This window comes from Lemur catta, chromosome 17 (genome assembly GCF_020740605.2).
Source record: "Lemur catta isolate mLemCat1 chromosome 17, mLemCat1.pri, whole genome shotgun sequence".
NCBI lineage: Eukaryota > Metazoa > Chordata > Mammalia > Primates > Lemuridae > Lemur > Lemur catta.
Window position 1 is genome coordinate 47683249 of NC_059144.1, and position 23656 is coordinate 47706904.

General features: G+C 47.9%; 1 protein-coding gene and 1 long non-coding RNA gene across 2 annotated transcripts; one reads left to right on the forward strand and one right to left on the reverse strand.

The window, feature by feature from the left end:
• Positions 1–799: 799 nt before the first annotated feature.
• On the reverse strand, positions 800–21772 carry LOC123622309. The gene is made up of 4 exons (XR_006729458.1): positions 21710–21772; positions 21194–21417; positions 3598–3696; positions 800–2979 (listed from the first exon to the last, which is right to left on the reverse strand). It is a non-coding gene; the product is annotated as an uncharacterized LOC123622309 (long non-coding RNA).
• Positions 21773–22371: 599 nt separating this feature from the next.
• Positions 22372–23578, forward strand: LOC123622308 (neuroendocrine secretory protein 55-like). The gene has a single exon (XM_045528539.1). The coding sequence runs from the start codon at positions 22779–22781 to the stop codon at positions 23538–23540; it is 762 nt and encodes a 253-aa protein (XP_045384495.1). The 5' UTR covers positions 22372–22778; the 3' UTR covers positions 23541–23578.
• The last annotated feature ends 78 nt before the right edge of the window (positions 23579–23656 follow it).

A 23656-nucleotide genomic window follows, 5' to 3' on the forward strand; every position in this document is an offset into this window, starting at 1 on the left:
GAGCCCGGCTCCCACCCCCACTGACAGCCCCCAGAACAGAGCCACCCTGGGCCCGGCCGCCTCTCCTGCAGAGTGGGCACCTCGGAGCTGCACCCCACTCCCCCGCTCCCCCGCTCCAGCCATGGGAGGCCTCAGCTGCCAGGAGGCTTGGTATGAATGGACTTCAGGGCCCTCGAGCCGCTGGACTCTGTCAACTCTGTGTGGGTCCCGCCATGGGTGGAAGGCCCACTGCTCTTGCTAGTCTGAGACTTCATTGGCTCTAATGGGAAGGAGTGTCACCCATGCTCTGCCCCCAGGACAGCTGTGGGGACATCTCTCAGCCCAACTCCTCCTGGCCACACCCAGAGCCTCCCCCTAGGCCATGTCCACTCGAAGGGTTGGGACTCCGCTTATGTCATACTTCCGCTGCCTTTTTCACGTCTTTTCATCGTTTTGCTCTGCCCATCCACTCGTCCGTCCATGCAGCAGTTACCCGAATCCTACTCTAAGTGTGTTGGAAAGTCCTGTCCTTTTGGGGTCTAGCCTGGGGGAGACAGGCAGTAAGACAGTAAGCGCCTGCTCCCATGCTCCAGTGAGCTCTGTGAAGGAAAAGAGCAAGTGGGGACTCGCAGTGGGGCTGACCTGGTCTGGGGAGCAGTAGGGGTGTCAACTTCCCAGTGAGGCCCCCCAAGCAGCAACCATGAGTTAGAAGCAACCTGAGGTCAAGTGAGTGAGAATGTGCCGTGTGCTCGCTTCTAGGACTCTAGCAAGCACAGAGCTGGGCTCTATGAAAAACAAATAAGAGAAGGACATCCACCACTCTTTCTGCACAAGTTTATTAGGCACCTGCTGTGTGTCACGTGTGGAGACAAGCTAGATGACATAACAATGCACAAGGCAGCTTGGAGCTCGCAGTCTAGCAGAGTCAGACGACGAACGAATCGTCCAGCAAAGACCGAGATGCTCAGGTGCCGTGAAGCCAAGTGAGGAGTGGGGGGCTTCCCTGTGGATGCGGCAGAGAGGGCGGGAAGAGCCTCAGGAGGGGGAGCAGGCATGGCGGTGGGCGGTGCTGGGTCCTGCAGGTTTCAAGGCCGAGGTGAGGCGGCTGCGGTGGTCCTGAGCAGCGGGGAGCCCTGGAAACAGAACAGAGGAACAGCGCAGCCAGACCCCATGCCCATGCCCTCTGAGCACTGTAGGGGACCAGGCAGGTGATGGTCCCATGCCCATGCCCTCTGCCCGTGGTAGGGGACCAGGCAGAAAACGGTGGCTCTCCTCTTGCACCAACCACCCCATCTTAGCGCCTGACGCATGGCCCGTGGGTTCGGTGTTACTGAGAGGCCTTCAGGAGAGCCTCCACCCAACCCTCTGAATCTAGTACAACAGGATTGAGGAGGGGCCCTCTGGAAGGTTTCTTTTTCAACACCTCGCACGTGAGGCTGGGCCAGTCTCGTAATCCAACTCAGGATCTCCCCTCCTCAGCCCTCCCAGCCCCCACGCCGGTGGCCCATGGGGGACCCCAGAAAGACACTAACAGTCCCTCTCTGCACAAGGTCTTACGGTATCATCAACCCAGGACTGGCCCCCGCAGCACCTTCCTGTGGACCCTCCTACTCAAACACCTATGACCAAACCCGCCTCCCAGCCACACAGTTCGCAGGTGGCACTGCGCACTTTGAAGCAATGGGCTTTGAATGAGGGTCTGTCACGGGCCTTGGAGCGGGCTCAGGGCACTATGGAAAGAACGCCGTCATAGCTCTGCCAGGCCTCACACGCTACCGCTCTCCTCGACATTCCAGCTGCTGAAGGCTCTTCTCTAAAGGTTCTGTTGGCTACCTTGCTGTGGGTGGCGGGTGTGGTGCTAATGATGCTGTCCAGTGTGGGGCCCTGGGAGACCCTAGGAACCACTGCCTAACTCACGCGCTGCAATGGTGGAGAACCCTGCCTTGCTCTGAACAATGGCTGCAAATCAGAAAGAAGCTGTCAGCTCAGTCCTAGGCAAAGCAACAGGGCAAGTTCCTCATGGTCCAGGAAGACCAGTGGCACAACGGCCTTGCTTCTGTTAAAGGCCTAAGCTTTTTCTCCCGTGTCCTCCAGCGCTGGCAGGCCTCTACGGCCAGGTCCATATAGCTGATTTTCGAGATTTTAGAATGATGGGCCTGGCTGATGAGAACTGCCAGCGCGAGGCTGGTCACTCTGCTTGAGAACACTCGCTGGGCAGAGAGCAGATAGGAAGTTACGAACTCAGCCAGCTGGAGGAGGAGGCATTTGAGGAGTACTCTACAGTGTTGCGGGCAGAGGAGCAGTGCAGAGGCTCAGGCTGTTTCTGCCGCTCCAGGGTTCTCACGGGGAGGAGGCCACAAGTGTAACCGGCCCAGGGTCGGGACAGACAGGGAGCAGGTGGATGAACCGGAGGCTGCCTGCACTCAATGGGATCGTTTATCGTGCAGCAGTACAAAGTGTCTGCTCTATGAATGCTCTGTTGTTGATTTTTTTTTACAGCAGCTGGTTTGGAGTTTCTCACTTACTGCCTGACATGGTGTGGCAGTAATGTGGTACAGTAAATCTTCTCATTTTAGGTGGCTCCAGGTGGTGGGGTCACCACCATGAATTCATCAGGCTGTCTCTAAAGAAGCCTAATGTTAAATCCAAAGTAAACTCTGATAAGGTGCTTCCAAGAGGCTGCCTTGCCAAGCCCTCGTCCTAAACCAGATGTGCCTCAGCTCTAAGCGACATGCAGGTACCGTGATGCAGAGGCCTGTCAGGAGATGGGTTCTGGTGGCAGTTGAAGATCAACTCTTACCTCCACAAGGATCTTATCCCCCAAATTTTCTTTGCTTAGCAAACCTTTCCTTCAGGGGGCAAAGGTGAAACTTCCACTCAGAAGAAGCTGAAGTGTCACAGGTTTCAAACCTGGGGTGGCATTAATGAGGCTCAGAGGCACCACACCAGGAAGTGCCTGGGCCTCCCAGGTGGCACAGCTGCTGAAGACCCCGGAGATACCTGGAAGCAGAAAGGCTTGGGGTAAAAAGAGAAAAACAGAGTAGCAAGATAAACAAAAGCAGACACATACACATATACCCTGAGCAACCTCCCCTGACCATACTTCAACTTGCTATCTTGCTTCCAATGGCCACAACAGCCAGAGGAAGCTGTATTTATGGGCAATCTTTAGGCTACTGCCTGCTGTTGATTTAAGAGAGAAGTAGTCATGGTTTCAAAAATATGGCCTCCTTTCTGAGGAGGAGGAGGAGAGGATGTTAATTAAATGGGTGTAAAGGCCCGTCTCCAAGGCCTCTGTGCATGATCTTAGACAAGTCATCTGCCCAGAGCTGACTTCTTTGGGGTCCTCAGGCTGGCAAGCATGGAGTGCAGGAAGTGAGGTTTAAAGAAGCCTTTTCTGCAATCGTTCTGGTTGGCCAGAGAAAGGAGGTGGAGCTATGGTGCTCTGTTGATCATGGAGAGCTGGGACAGGAGTGGGGACCAAAGCAAATACAAGGCAGCTGAGTCTGTGACTTAGTTCGTCATGAAACCACAGAGCAGGTGGACACCCATCTAGCTCTGGTTCCAACCCTTATAACTGACAACAAAACCGAGGTCCACATGGGTGACATGACTTACCAATGACCCTAGAGCACGATGGAACAGCTGGGACTGCGTATCGGGTCCAAGAAGTGTCCAGGGCAAAGTGGCCCTAGGAACCCCCACCAGGCGACTCTCCTGAGAAAGGGACCGGAACGACCCCATCACCATCGTTACCACAGCTACACCAACTCGTGGTGAGGGACTTGGGCACTTTGTGCCACCCCCGCTGGAGCCCCCTGGGAGTATCAATCACCCAGAGTAAGATGACAGCTCAGTGGGAGCCCCAGGCATGTCAAGGAGACCCCTCGGTGGTGTCCACATGGTAAGCACCAGCTGCCTGCCATTTTCATCACGGGACTGGAGACTGGCCTCAGGCACTGGCCAGGCAAGCCTCAATTTCCTCACCTGCTGAGAAATAAAAATGGGGAAACCCACAAGGCCCTGCCTGCTCACCAAGCTGTCAAAAGGATGGGGATGAGCTGACCCCTTCAGAAGTGCGTCCGCCACTGTCCACAGCCCAGGCTGAGTCTCCAGAACCCCAGCCCGCTCGGCGGCTCTGCGATCTTCCCCCAGCCCAGGCAGCTCTCCAAGGCTGCCTCACCCTGAGCCCACGTCTGTTCTCCAGGTGGTAAGGAGCCAGCTCTGACAACAGGCTGAGCCCCAGAAGGTTGAGGAAGATTCCAGAAGTACCAGGGACTCTTCTCTACATTGTCAAGGAAGAGGCCTCAGAGAAAGAAAATCCTTTCTCAGACTGGACCACTTCAGTGAACAGAGCCCCAACTACCCAGTGGAGGGCAGCTTAGCCGCGTCCATCAAATCGAGTCACCTCTAAGCCTCATCCAGACATCCACCAGCAAGTGCTGCTGCCGCCTAAAGGCACAGTCGCCACTGACGGGCGCAGCAGGCCTCGCCCTGGCCAACTGGTCTCCCTGCTGCTCCTCTAGCGCCTCCCGCTTCACACAGCAGCCAGGGAGGACACCTGTGCCCCGGCCAGAGCCCCCAGGGCTTCTCACTGCGCTCAGAACCCGATACTGAGTGGCCGGACCCTGCCCGCACGCACCACCCCTGCTCCTCCCCCCCCCACTCACGTCCTGCCTAGGACATGGCAGGTGCCACAAACAAGTCAGGAAAATGAAGGACTTCTCTGTGCCAAAAACTGAATATGGGGCAGGTTGTGTGTAAACAGCTAACCCTAGAGTGTCCCTTGAAGCCCACAGGACAAGATTCAGTCCTTAAAAGGTGAGGGGATGTCCTAAGCCTTCATGTAGATGGTACTGAAGTAGTTAAGGCCTAGCTGTGGTCACAACTACCACAGTTTCTTCCCAGAGGCCCGGATGAACAAGAAAGAGGTCTGAACCTCCGAGGAAGAGGAGGAAATTCTGAATATGAATAGGGATTAACTCACGGGCCGCCTGAGACCCCAAGGCAGCTGCCTGAGACCTCAAGAGAAACTCTCCCCCTCTCCCACCCCTCCTTTCTTCCTACCCTATGTGAGAAGCAAGGCCCAGGTTCAGATAGCCCCTCTGGCCTCTCCCAGCCCTTCCTAAGTCAGTCCCCACCCAGTGGAGGGTGAGGGAGGCCCAGGGACTTGCAGATATTATGTTACCATGGTAACTGCCCTAACCCTGTTGTGTTTCTGTTCAGGTTACTAAGGGGCTGCAAAGAGGAAAAAGGCAGCCACGCTGGCTCTGGGGGACTGGTGCTGGCTCTGGGGGACTGGTCCGGGCACTGGTGGAAGCTCACTGCCTGCTCTCCTTTCCCTTCCCCTCCCCAGGCCCAGCCCCTTGATGCTCCTACATGAGCCCAGGTCTCCCAGAGCAATGTCACAGCAAAGTCAAGGAGGCCCTAGCCAGCGACTCAGCGGCTGGGTCCCTGCCTAATTCTGATGACCCCTGTTCCTTCTAAGATAATAATAGCTCCGCTCACTGCAGGGCGAGCAAGTGCAAATGCCTACGGAGGACAGGCTCCACTCAGACATGAGTGATGGGCCCAGGTGGCGGCAGGCGCAGTGGTGGGTGTGCTGCTGGCCAACAGGGGGCGGCCGCCCCTCAGCTGCGGTTGTCTGGGGACAGGCAGAAGGCAGGATCTGGAGAACTAGAGGCTCTGCTAGGCCAGAAGTCAAATATCCAAAGGTTTATGTAAAATCTCCTAACATTTAAACGTTGGCGGTTATCACTCATACTTTAAAAAAAAACTATGCAATTGAAACCCACCATGTCTCTGGGTGGGATTTGGCTTGGAGGGCAGTTTCCAACTCTACTCCATAATGGCGGTTGTTCACAAATTAATTTTTACTATGAATAATAGCGGCAGCCACTTAGGGCCACCCTCCTGAGTATCAGGTGCTGCTTGCCTTAATCCTCGCCTGGCCACTCTGCCCAAGTAAGAAAACTGCCTGGGCAGATAAATAAGTTGTCTGGAGGCCCCAGTGTGGAAAGTGGGTGCTGAGGTTGGCGCTCACTTCTCCTCGATGCCAGAAGAACCCTGAACTGCAGGTTCTCTCCCCCCCATTCCTTTGAGCTAGGGGCTCGGCCCTGACCCTTCCCCTCTGGCCCTGTCCTTGACGCCTACACACAGTTCCATCTGCCCCTGGCCCTGGCATCTGCCCTCTTGTCCGCCCACCACCGCTTACTCATATGATCCTTCCTGCCACCTCTTCAGGGCACTTCAGAGGCTGGGCTTCTTCCCAGGCCCTAATCCTACCCAGCTCTCCTAACCATATCTAGCCGTGGTGATGCAGTGGCCTCCAAATCCCCCTGCCCCTCTATCCTGCTGCCAAAGGAGCTTCCACTTGGCCTGTGACATTTAAAAATATCTGTCCAGCCTTGGCATATAGAACTCAATATCCTCAGCTGTTTAAATACCACTACCTCATTCGGCCCACATGCCTGTGCTACCAATAAACGTATAAGATGACCCAGAACACAGGGCCATTCGAACCCTCTATTCCAATCATGCCAATCTCAATTTGGCTGCTTTGTCAAATGGATCATCAGCGTGAGCCCAATTCTGCCCCTACAAGGAGAAGACAGGCAGGAGCTCGGGGGGCTATTGATCGGCAGGGCAAGGTGCAGGCCGCCTGTGTGCCGGGGACAAGGGAGCACATGCCTGGAGCATGGTGTGATGTCCGCCACAGCTGTCCTCCTCTCCCTGGCTTCCGACCCCAGTGGGCTCCATGGCCTTGCTATTAATATAGTGCAAAGAGGCCCGGCAGCTGGCCGGGGCCAAATCTTTCCACACGGATGGTGACAACTGCCATCACACTGATTTGAGGTTGATATGTTCTCAAAGTGCCTTCTTTCAGAAAAAGCAGAACTGCAATCTGCCGGGGTGTCGCTGAAAATGTGTCCACTGTGCCCTAGCAATGGGGGTAATTGCCAACGATCAACTTGGGAGTCATGAAAGGCAGCCCAAAAGATGGGTGGAAGGTAACTTTAGGAAGCCCCTCGGGCTCACAGATGCAGGGGTCCACTCAGCCTGCAGTTCTGCAGAGGCCCCAGGCCACCGGCTTCCTCTCTCATCAGCGATTCCCAGGAGCTAGCACAGTGCCCAGCGCAAAAGTGCAGCTGAGTACACGTCTGCGGAAGATCAAATACCTCACGGCGAAGAGAAGGGGAAAGTTGGCTTAATGTTCCTGACATGCTGTCTTTGAGGCGGAAGAAGGTGGCTTCAACATATCCCAAAAGAACTGAGAAAGAATGGACCATTAGGTGTTACAGGGCCACAAATCCAGAGCGGAAGAACTCACTCTATTGTCCAAAACTGAGAAGGGTAAAAACGCTATGATTTCTGAGGTTTGCTTTAAAAGAATCCTGAAGAAAAGGTTGGGGAGTGGAGGGAGTGACAGAGGAAACCAGAGAAGCAGAAGCTGCAGGCGCCACAGCTCTGCTGTAGGGCTGACAGGCCTCATCTCTGCCTTGGTATGCTTGAAAATTTCCATAACAACAAGTTTAAAAATATACACGTGAAAAAAATATTCAACAAATATTTACTGAGGGCCTAGTATGTGCAAAGAACTCTTCTGGGCACTTCTTAATTCCTATAAAAAGAAGAAAGGTGAGCAAAGTCCTGCCACACAGTAACAGTGTGGCCTGAAAACAATCTCCTTTTGCACAGCGGCTCTGTCCTCCAAACGCCTTGGATCACCTGCAACTGCCCCATACCACTAACCTATGCAGACAGTCTGAGTATGTACTTTTTAAATTTAGTATTTAAAAATACTACCTAAGAAACAACATAGCCAGTAAGCTCATCTACTGGAATGTCCTCTCCCTTTCCTTGCTGCCTTCCCCACCAGAGGTAACCAAATACAGAATCTTGGGTTTACTGTAACACTGTAGACGTTTTAGCTTTATCATGTATATACTGGCTTAGTTGTGCTTGCTCTTGAGCTGTATGCACCACGTGCATGAATACATAATTTTAGGCACAGGCTTCTTTCTGGCATCCCATCAAGAACAGAGAGCATAGGAAGAGACCACCTCCCTCTACTCAAATCTCCAGAAAGGCTGAAAGTGAGAATAAAGGTGAGCAAGTCGGTTTTGCGAGATGCCTCCTGGCTGGAGCTCAGTTTCAAAACGTGCCAGCAAGAAGCAAAAAGTGCCCGAGCTCATGCTTGCTGGCGTTTGGGACACAGCTCTACTGAGGCCAACGGCGCGGGTGGAACCCTCCACTGATAAGACTGTTTCTTGGCTGCATCTGCAAACATAAACATGTGAAGTGACAGCAAATGTCATGGTAAAGGCAGATCAAGACAACTACATCTGTCAATTTATTATTAGAAGGCAAATGTCATGGGGAGAAAATACGCCTCAAGGAGTTCAGTCCTGTTGAAACTCTGGCTGGAACCAGAGTCGTTCGTGCCACTGCTCAGCTAAGAGGCACCTTACTGGATACTGGGATCAAAATCTAATTTGTCTTCTTTGGGGGAAACCTTTGTGCCACACAAAACCACCTCTTACACCGTCTTCCCTAGAGTCTCGAAGAACATTTACCAGGTCAATGAAAAGAACAAGCAGAAGTGGGACAAAGGTGAATGTGGTCGTTTTAACAGCCAAGAATTATCTTCACGTGTATTTAAAAAATACTTAACCAGAAGCCAAGTGGTACTGGCAACCTTTTTACAGCAGTGGTATAATTTTCCTTTAAAAACCAAATTTATTTACAAAAAGAAAGCTGATTTAAAGAAAACTGTTAAATGTAGTTACAGTATAGGAATATGGCAAAAATCATAAAGATGGTATGAAAATAAATGAAGTTTGAGCAAAAATGGCGGCAGTATCCCTAAGGGACTATAATTTTTTTCTAATTTCTAAGGTATGTTCCAGCCCACACAGTTTTAGCTACAAGCTCTGCCTACAGGTGGCCACTGCCCACACCCAAGCCAGCCCTCCGCACCGAGCCTGCTCTCCTCAGGCCAGAGCTGGTAGAGGCTGCACTGAGCTCCCAGAGCTGCTGAACAAAGCCACCACGACTAGTCTCCTGATCATCACCCTAGGACAGGCCTCTGAGACAGTGCCCGTTTTTCTTTCTCCTGAGCTCGCTGTTTTCCTTACCTGTAGACAATGACTTCAGACAGACAGACAGATGAGCAAATGTCACTTTTCATGCAGACAGTTCACCCAATTTAACAAGTGCTCTCAGCAGGAGAGCTTTCATTACAGTAAAGTCTATTTTAAAAATAGTGGGAGATTCCTGGTACATGTCCTCAGGAAAAAAAAAATAGTGGGAGAAAGAAAGTTACTTCTTTTTCAAATGTGTTAAAAATAATAACATAACATTAATTATCTATGTAATTCTGTATTGAATTTGCACACTTAATTGTAGTATTATGATCATATCATTGATAATATTGATGTTAGCATCAAGGCAAGACTGGGGTGCCCACACAGCCTGGTTTGCCAGGCCTCACCCCATCATCCCAGCACTCCCTCTGGTTAGCATTGCCTTTTACGCTTAAAAATGTCCTGGTTGGATAACAAGTTACATGGTAACCCTAGTTGTACAGTGTGACTAACACATTTATGCCTGCAATGAGCAGGTCAGGGGCCAAGGGTGAGAGGGACCTGGATTTCAAAGGCTGGAGAACATTCTTTAAATTGTGGCTATTCCCAACTTAAACCATCTAGATCTGGGATTAGAAGAGGTCTACCATTTGGGCTTTAAATTATCAAACGATGAGGGGGAGAAATACGTGGTCCATAATCAGAACACAGTTAGGAGTTCTCCAGTAACTACAATCAATAGGAGTTTGAACTATGTTATTTTTTAAAGAACTCGGTCACCTTCATGAACTAAAGGAAACTGGACACAGAACCTGGAATACACTTGGCCTCTCCTTTTTAATATCTTTCAGTTAGGTTTTCCATTGCCCTCTCTTTGGGGCAAAGTTCAACTTCTCTTCTTCACAGGCTGGAGAAAGGAGTGATAGAGCCAAGGTCAGGGGCCTCACAGACCCAGCCCCACGGCAGGCAGGAAAGCAGCTCCCAGCCCACTCTTCTACCTCATGGCAGTCTGCACATGCTGGTGGTACTACTGCTTTCTTGTCCAGAGGAGAGAGGGTGGTGTCAATAGAGCGTGGGAAACAAACATACATGGACTGCTGGCGGGGACAGACTGGTGGCCTCGGATTGAAGGGCAATTTAGCTAAAGCTCTGTGTTGACCTATGACCAGCAACTCCACTGCTTGATAGTAACCCAAAAGAAATAACTGTAATGTGTACACAGAGGTGTATACCAGGACATGGTCTGCAGAGTCCCTAACAGGGACAAAGTGGAAAGAGCAGAAATGCATGTCGATAGGGAAGTAACTATCGATTGTCTTCATTAAGACCATAGGTAATAAGGTGACAGTGAAATATAACCAGGAAGATCTTTCATGAACCAACAGAGAAGGGTCTTCAAGAAATGCAGGGGAGTGAAAAGGCTACAAAGTGACACAGACACTATTTGGGTTTTTAAAGATGACATCATCTATGGAAACTCATTATTTGTGAAACTGGTAACTTCTGGGGGATTTGAGAGGTGGGACGTGGAAATTGTGGCTGTTGAAGGATCATCAAAGCAGACATTAGCCTTAGCTCTATTTAATATTTTAATAAATTATTAGATAATACATGTAATTCATATAATTGCATGTATAATTAAACATTAAAGTTAAAAACTCATGGCTGGGAGAAGCTGCTGCTATGTCATAGGTTTCATGGAGTAGACATCTTGAAAAAGGGTCTTGAGAAAAATTGACTAGCCTTTCTCATACCTTAATCCCCATATTTCGAGGGCTAGCTTTAAATAATAACTGGTGCTTTTGTAGTTGGCTAGACTTTTGAATAACCAACAGAAAAAGAGAGTGCCACCAAATCATATTAGCTTTACCCTTGGCCAAGTCCTTCCCGGCTGCTGTGTGGACTTTGCCAGGCTTGATTATTAAGGGCATGGTATAGTTCTATTTCTAGCTTCCAAACTACGTCTAGCCAGTTCTTGCTTTGCTCTTTCTTTAATAAGGAGCCGGCAGAATGTCAGTTCTAAAGTGATCAAGAAAAGAATGTGAAGCTGTGAGCTGTCCATTTGGTTGCTGACAAAAAATAGATCTGCTATCAAGGGGTTGACATCTGAGCCTTTGGCTCACATGCCACCTCCACATGAAGATTCTCCACTTGGTACAGTGAAAATTCAGGGACAAAACTAGGACTAGGGAAAATTCAGTGTAAGAGCTGGTTTTACCATTAACTAGCAGGTCACCTCCCTCCCTGAGCCTCAGTTTCCTTGCTTGAAAAATGAAAGAGCTAAGACTTCATCTCTCCAGTCCCTTCCAGCTCTGGGACAACTCCTGTCCACATGACTTTCGCTGGAAACTTGATTTCAGGTGTACATGTCTTATCCCTTCCTTAGCACTACATTTATTCTGCTTCCATGACAGCCTCTCCATTAAACTCTAGGCCTGGAATATCTTTCTGCCTTTCCTTTAGAAGGAACATCTGATACCTTCTCACATGTAGCCCTAAGGCGCTCTCCACTCAACACGGCAGAATTCATGGCCTCCCACCACACCACACCTGAGCCTCTTTCCCCGCTTCCCTAGATCAGTGGATAGTTCTGACTTCCATCCAGTTCCATCTGAGCATCATCGTGACATAGCCAATTCTCCACATTTGTGTTGTTGCCAAGCTTTGTTAGTTGATCTCCTAAATAACTATCAAAGCCACTCTCACCATCTCCAGTTTTATGTATTTCTAGAACCAACTACGGCCCTAGACCCAGCTACTAACAACTCTAGCTTCCTCTCGAATTCCATCCCCCAACTCTGTGGCCAGAGAGATATTTGACACAGTCAAGTTGATATCAACACCTCTCCGCCATCAGGACAAGGCCTTTGCATTGTTTGAAGACTACTCAAGACAACAGAAAGACTGCAATTCACCTTGTTGTGCCCAGGAGGCCCTACAATGGCAGCCCATGCCCCTGTAGACTCATTTCCCTCTCTCTCCCAGCTCTGCTGACCACCAGCTAGTTGCCCTAACATTCCCAGCTCCTTTCCATCAGAGGGCTCGCAGGCACACTATGCTCAACTTGGAACTGCACCACACCCCTGGCTACTCCTTGACTTGGAACTGCACCACCCCATCCTTCAGTTCTCGGCTCAAGTGTGTACGTATCACTTTCTTAGGAAAGTATTCCGTGACATGCTGAAATCTAGGGCAGCTTCTTCCATTGTGCACTCTGAAAAAACATGTTTCTTTTCCAGTACCCTTAGCTCAGATTATAATGAGACCCTCCTTATGTCCAGATCCACCACTGCATGTATCAGGTAGAGAAATCGAGTCTGACTTAGCTGACCAGCATGTTCCTGGTGCTTACAGAGTATGCAACCTATGGTGGGTACTCAGTGCTTTTCTGCAGATCAAACTCTTACAGCTTCTAAGGCTTTCCACCAAGAGGTCACTAAAAGAAAGCCGGAAATTTAAATAAACAACACCCAATTTGACTGCCACTCCAACTCCTTCTGCCTAGTTTGGGTTGAAATCCTCTCCCTTGCTCGCTTACCTCTTGGCCTTTATCACCATCACCATCACCACCACCACCACTACGACCATTATCACTATCATCACCATCACTACCACCACCACTATCACTATCACCACCACCACTACGACCACTATCACTATCATCACCATCACTATCACTATCACCACCACCACCACTATCACCATTACCACCATCAACACCACTGTTACCACCATCACCACTATCACATCACCATCATTGTCACCAAGTAACATCAATGGTCAGCTATGAAGCAGAGGGAGGCAAGATTTACAAGGCCTATCTCGTCCCAAATCTGACTTCTAGCCTTTCACCTCCAGCCTTTTTGCTGAGTCCCTCTCACAGGATACCATCTTGTTTCCTTGTAAAGCCCACCCAAATACTGTTGGAGAAAAGACAGAGAAAATCCCTGCAGAAAATGAAGTAAAACAAGGATGCCTCCACTCCATCCCTCTCATTCAGTAAAGTATTAAAGATTCTTGTTTCTCATATACTTTTAGAGAACACAGTAGGGCACAAATGAAAGATGAGGAAATTAGATAAAAATGAAAGAAGTAATAAAAACATCAATCTAAATGACATGACTAACTAGAAGAACTCAAAAGAATAAACTAAAAATTATTTTTGAAATAAAGAAGCCCACATTTACCAAATACCCAAACTGTAACAAGGGGACACTGAATTGGAGGTTCCTAGACTTTGAGACTTCAGACAATGCTAATATTTCAAAAGAACTGTGTGGTATTATCATCTTACCCCAGTCAGAATGGCTATCATTTAAAAAAAATAACAGATGTTGGTGAGGATGAGGAGAAAAGGGAACTCTTGTACACTGTTGGTAGGAATGTAAATTGCTACAGCATCTATGGAAAACAGTATGGAGATTTCTCAAAGAACTAAAAATACAACTACCTTTTGATCCAGCAATCTTACTATTGGGTATCTATCCAAAGGAAAAGAAATCAATATATCAAAAAGATACCTGCATGAAAACTACAGACCAAAATCTCTTATAAACACAGACACAAAAATCCTCAACAAAATACCAGCAAATCGAATCCAACACAGCACATCAAAAAGATAATACACGATCAAGTGAGTTTCATAGGAGAGATGGAGGATGGTTCAACATACACAAATCAATAAATGTGATTCATCACACAAACACAATGAAGGACAAAAACCATATGATCATCTCAACAGACAAAGAAAAAGCATTTGATAAAATTCAGGATCCCTTCATGATAAAAACTCTCAACAAATTCGGCATAGATACCTCAAAACAGTAACAGCCATACCCAACAAACTCATAGCCAACATCAAACTTAACAGGGAAAAGTTGAAAGCATTCCCTTTAAGAAATGGAACAAGACAAGGATGCCCACTTTTACCACTCCTCCTCAGTATAGTACTGGAAGTCCTCGCCAGAGCAATCAGGCAAGAGAAAGAAATAAAAGGCATCCAAATTGGGAAAGAGAAAGTCAAATTATGTCTGTTCACCAATGATATGATTTTATATCTAGAAAACTCGAAGGACTCCACCAAATGACTCCTAGACTTGAGAAATGCTCCTTAACTCATTCTATGAAATCAGTATCACCCTGATACCAAAACCAGACGAGGACCCAACAACAACAAAAAAACACTACAAATCAAAAACATACCTGCACTCGTATGTTTATTGCAGCACTATCCACAATAGCAAAGATACAGAATGGAACTCAGTGTCCACCAGCAGCTGACTGGATTAAAAAACTGTGGTATATACACGCAATGGAATACTATTCAGCCATAAAAGAATGAAATCATGTCTTTTGCAGCAACATGGACAGAATGGTCATTATCTTAAGTGAAACAAGCCAGACACAGAAAGTCAAATGTCACGTTTTCTCTCATAAGTGTGTGCTAAAAAACGTACACATATGGATATAAAGAGCAACACAGTAGACAAGGGAGACTCAGAAGGGTGAGGGAGCAGAAGGGGGTGGATGATGAGAAATTACTTAGTGGGTATAATGTATGTCACTCAGGTAATGGATACCCTTCAGCATTTGACCACTACACAGTCTATGTGTGTAACAAAACTGTACTACACCTCATAAATTTATACAAATTTTTTAAAAAAGAAATGTGTGGTGCTGATATGGGGTTGCCAACTGACTTTTAGTTTTTAATCTGCCAAGTCGCTGAAAAGAAACTAAATAAAAACAAAATTTTAAAAATATCTTCTAAAATCTTTTGAGGGGAAGAATTCAAACAGTTTTATTTATCTATTTTTTATAAGCATTTCTGAACCTCTAAAATCTGAAAACAAAAAACCCTAATTATCACCTATTGTCCTAAAAAGAAATGACATCAAAATAACAAAAGGCAGGAAGTTTATATAGCCTTACTATCAAGATAGTCCCTTCCCTGAATAAATTTAGCTGATGAAAAACCTGCTGCATCATCCTTATTTTTCTCCATTTACTGTGGACCAGCATTTGGGAACCACTTAGTTCAACTCTCTCCCCCATGAAGGAATCTCTCTACCAAATCCTCTAGAAACCTTCACTGACTGCTTGAGCAGACTTCTGGTTGCCTCATAAACAAACCAATTCTAAAAGTACAAGATGAGAAAAATGTACAAAAATCAATATCATTCCTATAAACACACAATAAACAGCCTGAAAATGTAATGAAAAAGAGAGCCCACTCACAATGCAACAATAATATCAAATACTTGGGAAATGATATATATTCACATATCAAACTCCACATACAATATGGAGTTTATACAATTTTATACAATTAAAATTATATAAAGAAAACATAAATCCTTAATGGGAGAAATAGAGACCTGAACAAATGAAGAGAGAGGCCATACTTCTGACTTAAGACTAAATGCAGAAAAGATGATAATATTTCCCAACTTAACTTATAGATTGAATGCAGTTCTAGTCCAAATATCACCAAAGTCATTATAGAACTTGATAAAAATGGTTTTTAAATTCATATAGAAAAATAAACAGGCAAAACTATAAGAGAATCCTGAGATAATATGTAGTAAGAAGGCACTTGCCCCAGTAGATCTTAAAATATAGTATAAAACAATGATTGTTAAGGCTGTGGACCAACCACAGTAAGACGCTGGGGAAAGATGCCAGTTTAACCAACTGAGAAGGAATGAACCAGCTAGAGATAACTATAGAACACACAGGATGCCACGATACTCTGAGGACAGAGAGATATCTTTTAAAACCTTATCTCAATTGTGGACAGGAAGCTTTTGTTTTTGTTTTCTTAACCAACTGAGCAACAGCAGAAATTTTCAAAATGATAAGATGACCACTTCTTGACAGTGTAAAACAAACCTTTCTAATTTCTATGTTTTCCAAGGTTCACCTCAAGCCCCAAACACCACCTCACTCCTGGAGTACTTCTAGTCAAATGCAAAATTTAGCAGATAAATTCCCATTGTTCTCTAATTACCAGTGTGAGCTTGTTGGCTAGGCTGCCTTAAGGCACCTGCATCTCCCGTTCAGGCTCCTTCCCAGGGGCCCTGCACCATCATCGCTCACAGCACCCAGTAAGCACCACACAGTAGGTGCCTTCTTGTGGGCCCCTGGGTTCCTAAATACAGATTATTGCTCACAGCCCACGATCTGATTAGAAGCCTTGGCTTGTCTCAAACCAAAAATCTACTCTTGATTCTCCTTCCTCCCTCCTTGGTGAAGGGCTGGGAGGGAAATGACGGTTACCTCATGCGAGAATTTCTAGACCCACAAAGGGAAAGACTCTCAATTTACAATGATTTTTATCACAACAATGGAGGCGGGAGGGAGGGTCTAGAAGTCATCACCAACCTACAATGCATTCTCATTTCTGATTTTGAGAAGCCAAGTCCTTTAATTCTCCTAGTTTCATGATATTTTCTCATGTACAACATATGCTAATCATGGCCCTATTAAGAATCATATCATCCTAGCATTGGAGGTGCAGATGATCCACCCACAAGGAGACAAGGGATAGAAAGAAAAGACTGAAGTGGAAACCAAAGATCCACCGGGAGGAAGCAAAGGGCAGGTCAGCTGGAACGCACCTTGCCTGGGAACTGATCTGCTTAGAAACAGATCCAGATCAATCCCCACACCTGCCTGGTTGACAGTGTTCTGAGACCCAAGAGAGCCACATACCCTAACACCTGCATGGAGCAGGACTAATCCTCACCAGATTGCCTTTAGCAAAAACAAAGCCAAGTGAAAATAACAAACAAATACTTTAGGATTCTCTGTAGCACAAAGCAATGCTACAATGAAGGAGGCCGATTCCCCCAGGTTATCAGGATGGACTGATTACAGAGCCCAGATTCATTTGCCTGAAGATAATTGCCTCAATTCTCCACTTCACTTTGCACATATAGAAATAGTTCCAATCTACCAGAGCCTCAGTGACTAGACATGTAAAATTGGTCTAATCATATTTTGAAGAGCTTGAGCTGAAAGGATTTCTATGAGCGTGTTCCTGAACCATGACACCGCTAAGGGTTTCTCCCCTCTGGGCTTGATGCTGGCTGGCTGGCTCGCTCCCTCCCTCCCTCCCCCAAGCCTGAAGGGGTGAGTCAGATCCTCAGCAGATGAGATGAAAACAACTTTGAGGCTCTCTGTCAGTGCTGGTGGCTAGGGGGAAGTGGGATGTCCAGGAGAGCTGGACAAAAGACAAAGCTATGAGCAGAGAACATTCCCGACAGTTGAGTGGTCCTTTGCAATCAGCAGTGCTTTCATCCACAGCCCACCAGCTCTAGGCAGAGAGGCTGGTGTGCAAAGCAGAGGTGGACATCCGAGGCCACAATCACCTGGGCTGGGCAAATCTTGAGACAATGAAGTCTCAGTTGGCCATGGGAAAGAACCAGACAAACTTAGTATAAGTTAGGGCTAGACAGACAGACAGACAGAACCAGGACAAGGCAAGGCAAATGGTCAGAGTCCAGGGGCTGAGCCAGGGACCACAAGAAAGCTAAGCTCCAGGGCCAAAGCAAAGAAAGTGAGGCACCATGTCCAAGAAAGACCTGTAACCCGAAGCCAATGTTTTGCCTGAGTGGGGAGGCTCCTAGACACTTCCTGTTGGATCAGGAGCACAGAAATTGCTCCTCCTGAGGCAGAAGTAGGGAGGGAGGGAGACAGGTGCTATGTCTGTGGGAGAACCTCAACAGAGCACAAAGTGAAGAGCAAGGCAGCTCCTGAGGAGACAACTCCTACAGATCTCTGTACACAGGAATATGGCTTGTTTCTGATCCTATCTACTTTCAAAAACAAAGGGCACAAAATACAGTATTGTAATCCCAACAATGGCCTGGACAGAATCCCATCATGTCAAAAAGATGACTATTTTACCCTATAGTTTGCTTTTAGCTCTAGATGGCGTTCCCCCAAAATCACAAAATCAGGAGCTCAGGTTTTCACCATTTCTACTGGCGAGAGCCCATTGATATTAGTGCAATCTAAATAACAGCAAAATAGCACCCTAGAGAAATGAGCCAAATGCTTTTGTACTGTGTCCAGTCATCTTTGGGGAACAGGCGGGAGGGGCCAATGCCAAACTCTCAGTGGGGCTGAACCTTTCTGACTGACTGGCACAGCGAGGGGTGGGGGGCACTTCAAACTCCCTGAATTCATTTCTGTCCAAAGGAAAGTCTGAAAAGCTCTCCATCTCCCAAAATAATCCTTTCCAATGACTGTCCAAAAAATATGTTCAAGAGTGATGATACCCATTCTCCAGGCAGAGCAGAACCAATCAATCCATTATCTTGAGTCTCATCTTGGAAAATGTGTTGAAGTCTAGGGGACCCATGACAATAGCCTCCAAGCCTTCTGAGAACTCCTATGATTCACCTCTGTCTCCCTGAGAGCGACCAGCACATGGCTTTGCACATGGTGGGCACATGAATAGGAACAGATGGATTGAAAGCAAAGGGCTTTTAAAAATCAAAAGAAAATCTCAAAGTTGGACCAGGTAAAACCCACCTCTTTTAGAAGACCATTAGATGAACTCGACCTCTGATTCTAATCAGTTACTCAACTTCCCTCCCTTGTCTATCTCTCTGGTGTGGAATTTCTTATTCTGCACCTGTTGGCTGTCTGTTTTTAATATCTGGGGGCATTTCACACTGATATGCACGTTGTTGGATGGCAGGAATTGCGCACCCTCAATTACTTGATCTCCCCACAATGCCCAGAATAGTGTCTTGGTCATAGAAGTGACTCAATTCATGATTGCTAAATAGCCAATTTCATTTGTTATTTCTGAGACAGCTCCAGGAAGGCAGGCAAAGAGGACCAATGTAATTAGTAGATGGACTTGACTAATTTCTTTGCTTCAACAAGTGAGTTGTGGAGCAAAAAGCCTCAGAGCCCTGCCTCAGTTAGGAAAGCTGCCCGACAGGCTCCATCTGCACACAGCTGTTTGCCCATGTCTTAAAATTGCCACCCAAACATTCCTTCCAGTGGGAAGATTGTGTCTACCAATAGAGCCCCCAAGCCTCTCACCCACAGCCTCCAGAGGCCTTTAATGGAATCAGAAGCTGAGTTGAAAAGACTTTGGTGGGCATCAAGTTCCAACTCTACGCAGCTCATGAGCACCACGGACAACATCTCCAATATGTGGTCATCTGTCCTTTGATTTCTGCTTCTGACAAAGAGCCAACAACATCCTGATAGTCCATTCCATTCCAGAGCCCTAATTTTTGGATTATTCTTCCTTGTGCTGGGCTGAAGGCTGTCTGTTGTAACTGCCACCCATGGGTTCTAAATTTTGCCCTCTGGAGCCACATAAAATAAATCTTAAAGCCTTTTCCACATGATAAACCTTTAAGGGGTTGAAGACAATATTCTTCACAATTCATCCAAATAAGAACCTTATTGTATGATATTGTAATGAGCTGGGAACTGTGCTTTCCTGTTCAACTGGTATAGGAGCCTCCCTCCGGCAGAGCCCCAAAGGTGATATATGTCCACACTTTATTTACCGGCAGACAGAGAGAGCCCCTTGTTCCTTAGCCTGGTAACAACCGAGGTCGTTCATCACCCACTTGCTCCTTTTTGAAATTCACTCTACAGCAAGCACTTTTTAAAGTCATGCACGTAATGCATTTTAAAGAGCATCTTCTGCACAGCTCCATTTGCTCGACCTCGGCACTAAATGCAAGATGGAACAGTATTTCAGTGCAGTGCCCTGCTCCTTTGTCCCAGAGCCTGTGCTGAATGTACACCAAAATGTATCTGTAACTAAACAGGACCGGGGCTGGAAAATGCAGTGTTTTGTTAAATGTTCATTTGCTGATTAAAATGCATCTTGCAAAGAAAGCACATTGCTAATGTAGAATCTATTCCAAAAATATGTATTATGTAATGCACATTTTTTAATAATGCAGGCAATCTCGGTGTATCTATATTAGTGAATCGGCTCTGGGCTGCCATCTCCATTATAGGCATAAAGCACTGCATCTGAAAAACGAAGTACTTTCTTATGTACACTAAAGAATCATAATCTACCTCGTTGCTGACAGCTGGCATTAGTTTCCATTGAAAGAGCATTTGCCAGCACCCACATATTCCTGATTTTTCCCCCCTGCAATGTGCCCTGCAATCAGCTTAAACGATGTCTTTATGCCAGTGGAGTTGTACTAGTTAAAAGAAATAAAGCAGGTGGGTCAATGTGGGCAGACCACTTAGAAATGTCCCATTTGTCAGCAATGAGAGGTGGAGATCAGGATTTGCAATATACAGCTCCAAAAGCCTCTGTGTCCAGTGTCCCATAAGAATATCCACAAAATGCTTAGAGCCATGCAGGCACTTGTGATAGTAAAACCCTTTCGTTTCTCTGGCAAGTGTTAGAGCAGAGCACAATTTGAATACAGACACTTGTCCTTTTATGGGGTTTGCCAAATCAATCCCACTTTATTAGACCAATCAGTATTTTAATGCTACAAACTAACTCACAGAACACGAGATGCAAGATAGACATAGCCAAGACACAGAAATAAAAACCACAACACATCAAAAGCAGTTGCTAGACACATACTGAGGTCTGACCTTTGCATCTGGCAGCTTTAATGCAAGCATGACATTGAAGGTGTGAGGAGAACTTCCACCATGGTGAGGAATGGCTGTGGGTGCATGACTGACCTTCAGCCACCAGGAAAAAATACAGGAGGGAACGCCTGGTAGACCACCCAGAGGTAGCCCCTCTTCTTTAAGTCCCCTCATACTGACTCAAGAAGGAGAAAAGAACTGAACCCATGTCATATGTCCCAAGTGAGGCAACCTTGTTGACATTTCCATGGATTTCAGCAAGACAGCCTTCCTCTGAGTTGTATTACCTTTGGGCTGCCATCTCCATTATAGGCATAAAGCACTGCATCTGAAAAACGAAGTACTTTCTTATGTGCACAAATTAAAAGAATCATAATCCACCTTGTTGCTGACAGCTGGCATTAGTTCCCATTGAAAGGACATTTACTAGCACCTGCATATTCCTAATTTGTTCCACAACATGCCCTGAAAGAGGGGTACCCCATATTCAACAGGGAGGGCAAGACTGAAGACATACATACCCTGAAAGAAGCAGGTTACAGATGGAACTCAAGAGCTTTCCACGGTAGGGATCCCCTCCCGTAGGCTGTGGAGCTCATTTGATTTTCCAGGGCCGAGAGCGTGGTACGAATTCACTCCAGCTCTTTAGCCTTTGCGGAGCTCATAGCATGATCCAGCGGTGTCTGGCCGCCCCCTAGCATTGCTGCTCGTGCTGATCCAGTTGTTTCCTCACGTAGAATTCTGGCTGTATTAAACAATGTTGGTGGGTAAGGAGGGATTCTGACTAATTTAACGTTTTGATTAACAGCAGATTTATCTGAAATATCCTTTGCTTAATGCAAGATTTTCTCTTTTGTTCATCTTCAGCACCTAGAACAGAGCTCGGCATGTGCTAGGCACTCAATGAATATTTGCCGAAAGAATTATCTTTGTTAAAAACCTAGCTAAGAAACAGCCGTAAAGGGACATCTAGTGAGGATTCAGTGATAACTGAATAGCCTCACGGGAGCAGGACTGACAGTGCAGGAAATCCTTACCTTTACCAATGCTCTCAGCTCAGGTCTGCCTTCCAGCAAGTTCTCGGCTAGAGAGAGCTCAAGGCGATCCCCGATGGGTTTGCAGACTTGCAAACTACTGCCTTGATTGTGGGGGCCCTACTTAAGGAATACACTTATTTAGCCAATTCAGACTGCACCGGGCATCTATTTTTTTTTTTTTTTGAAACTTCTCTAATTACAGTCACTATAACAGATCTGCTAAAGGCGGTTTCATGATTAATGACTACCTGAGGTTACCACCCTCAAAATATTAAGCCCTTGAAAATGCCCTTAGCTGGATCATTAATACTCACGTATCAGACCCTCATTCCCCTGAATATTTGCAATGTTGAGGACTAGTTTTCAGCTGCTCTGGGGCTGTGTCCATTCCATCGGTAACCCTGCAGAAGCTGGGAAGGGGCACGACCCCATGGGCAACCCATGCCCAGTTGCCCAAATACTCTAACCTGTGGCTAGCTATCTTGCTTGCTCGCTGGCACCCACCAAGAACCCCTGCCCGTCTCTTCGCCCAAATCCTTTCAAACAAGGTCTCCTCCTGCCACCTGCCGGCCCACTAGGGTCTGCGCCACAGGCTCGGCGCCACCGCGCAGCTCGCGGGGAGGCGGCCCCCACCTCGCTACTGCACATGCCCGGCAGAAGTCCGGGCGCGCAACTTCGCAGAACCTCACCACCCCAGCTCTCCTCGCCTCAGTCTCCTCTTTCCTCTCCCAGGCGAGAGGACCAGCGGAGGCACCTCTCCCGAGTCTTAGACTGCAGAGTCTGAGACTTACCGAGAGGAGCCCCGGAGGAGATAGACTTTTTCTCCCCTTTCCCATTCCTTCTTTTTGCTCAGAGGCAAGCAAAGGCGCGGAGCTTTAGAAAGTTCTTAAGTGGCCAGGAAGGTAGGAGCTTCCCTTTTTCTCCTCGCGCCGAGGTGGGGCTGGGACCTCTGGACCCAGCTTCTTACCTCGTAAGGTGCACCTTTTCCGGCTCCAGCAGCCGATGCGCATCGGAGCTGCTCTCTGCAGAGCCAGAGGGCAGGTCGGCTTCTCGGTGTGTGCCTAAGAGGATGGATAGGAGGTCCCGGGCTCTGCAGTGGCGCCGAGCTCGCCAAAATTACCACGACTTGTGCCCGCCGATAGGCCGCCGGACAGCCGCCGCGCTCCTCTGGCTCTCCTGCTCCATCGCGCTCCTCCGCGCCCTTGCCGCTTCCCACGCCCGCGCCCAGCAGCAGCGCCTGGCTGCCCAACAGCGCCGGGGCTTCCTTAACGCCCATCACCGCTCCGACGCCCCGATATTCCCCCAGACCCCTGAGTCCGAGTCTGACTACGAGCACGAGGAGGCAGACCTTGACCTGTCCCTTCCTGAGTGCCCAGAGTACGACTTCGTTTACGATTACGAGAGCGAGTACGAAAACGACTTCGAGAACGACTTCGACAGCAACTTCGACACCGAGCCCGATTCCGAGTCCGATTCCGCTCCCACCACTGAGCCCGAGACCGAGCCGGAAGACGACCGCGGCCCCGTGGTGCCCAGCCACTCCACCTCCAGCCCGTCTTTCATCCAGCGTCTGTACGCTCTGAGGCTGCGAAGCCCCGACGCCTCCCCAAGTCGTGCGCCGCCCAGCACTCAGGAGCCCCAGAGCCCCAGGGAGGGGGAGGAGCCCGAGCCAGAGCCCAAGGACAAGGATCCGAAGGACCCCGAAGAGGCTGAGGAGCCCAAGAAGGAGAAGAAGCAGCGGCGCCGCTGCAAGCCGAAGAAGTTCACCCGCCGCGACTCGTCCCCGGAGTCCCCTTCCAAAAGGGGACCCATCCCCATCCGGCGTCACTAATGGGGGACTCCGTCCAGATTCTCCTTGTCTTCATGGATTCAGGTTAGTTGGCTACCATTAAACTGGGGGTCTGGGGGCGGTGGAAGGAAAGGAGAAAGAAGGAAAGACAGGGTAAA

Bases quoted from the DNA above. Each gene is read 5' to 3' on its own strand.
- LOC123622308 (XM_045528539.1), top strand. From the start codon at position 22,779: ATGGATAGGAGGTCCCGGGCTCTGCAGTGGCGCCGAGCTCGCCAAAAT.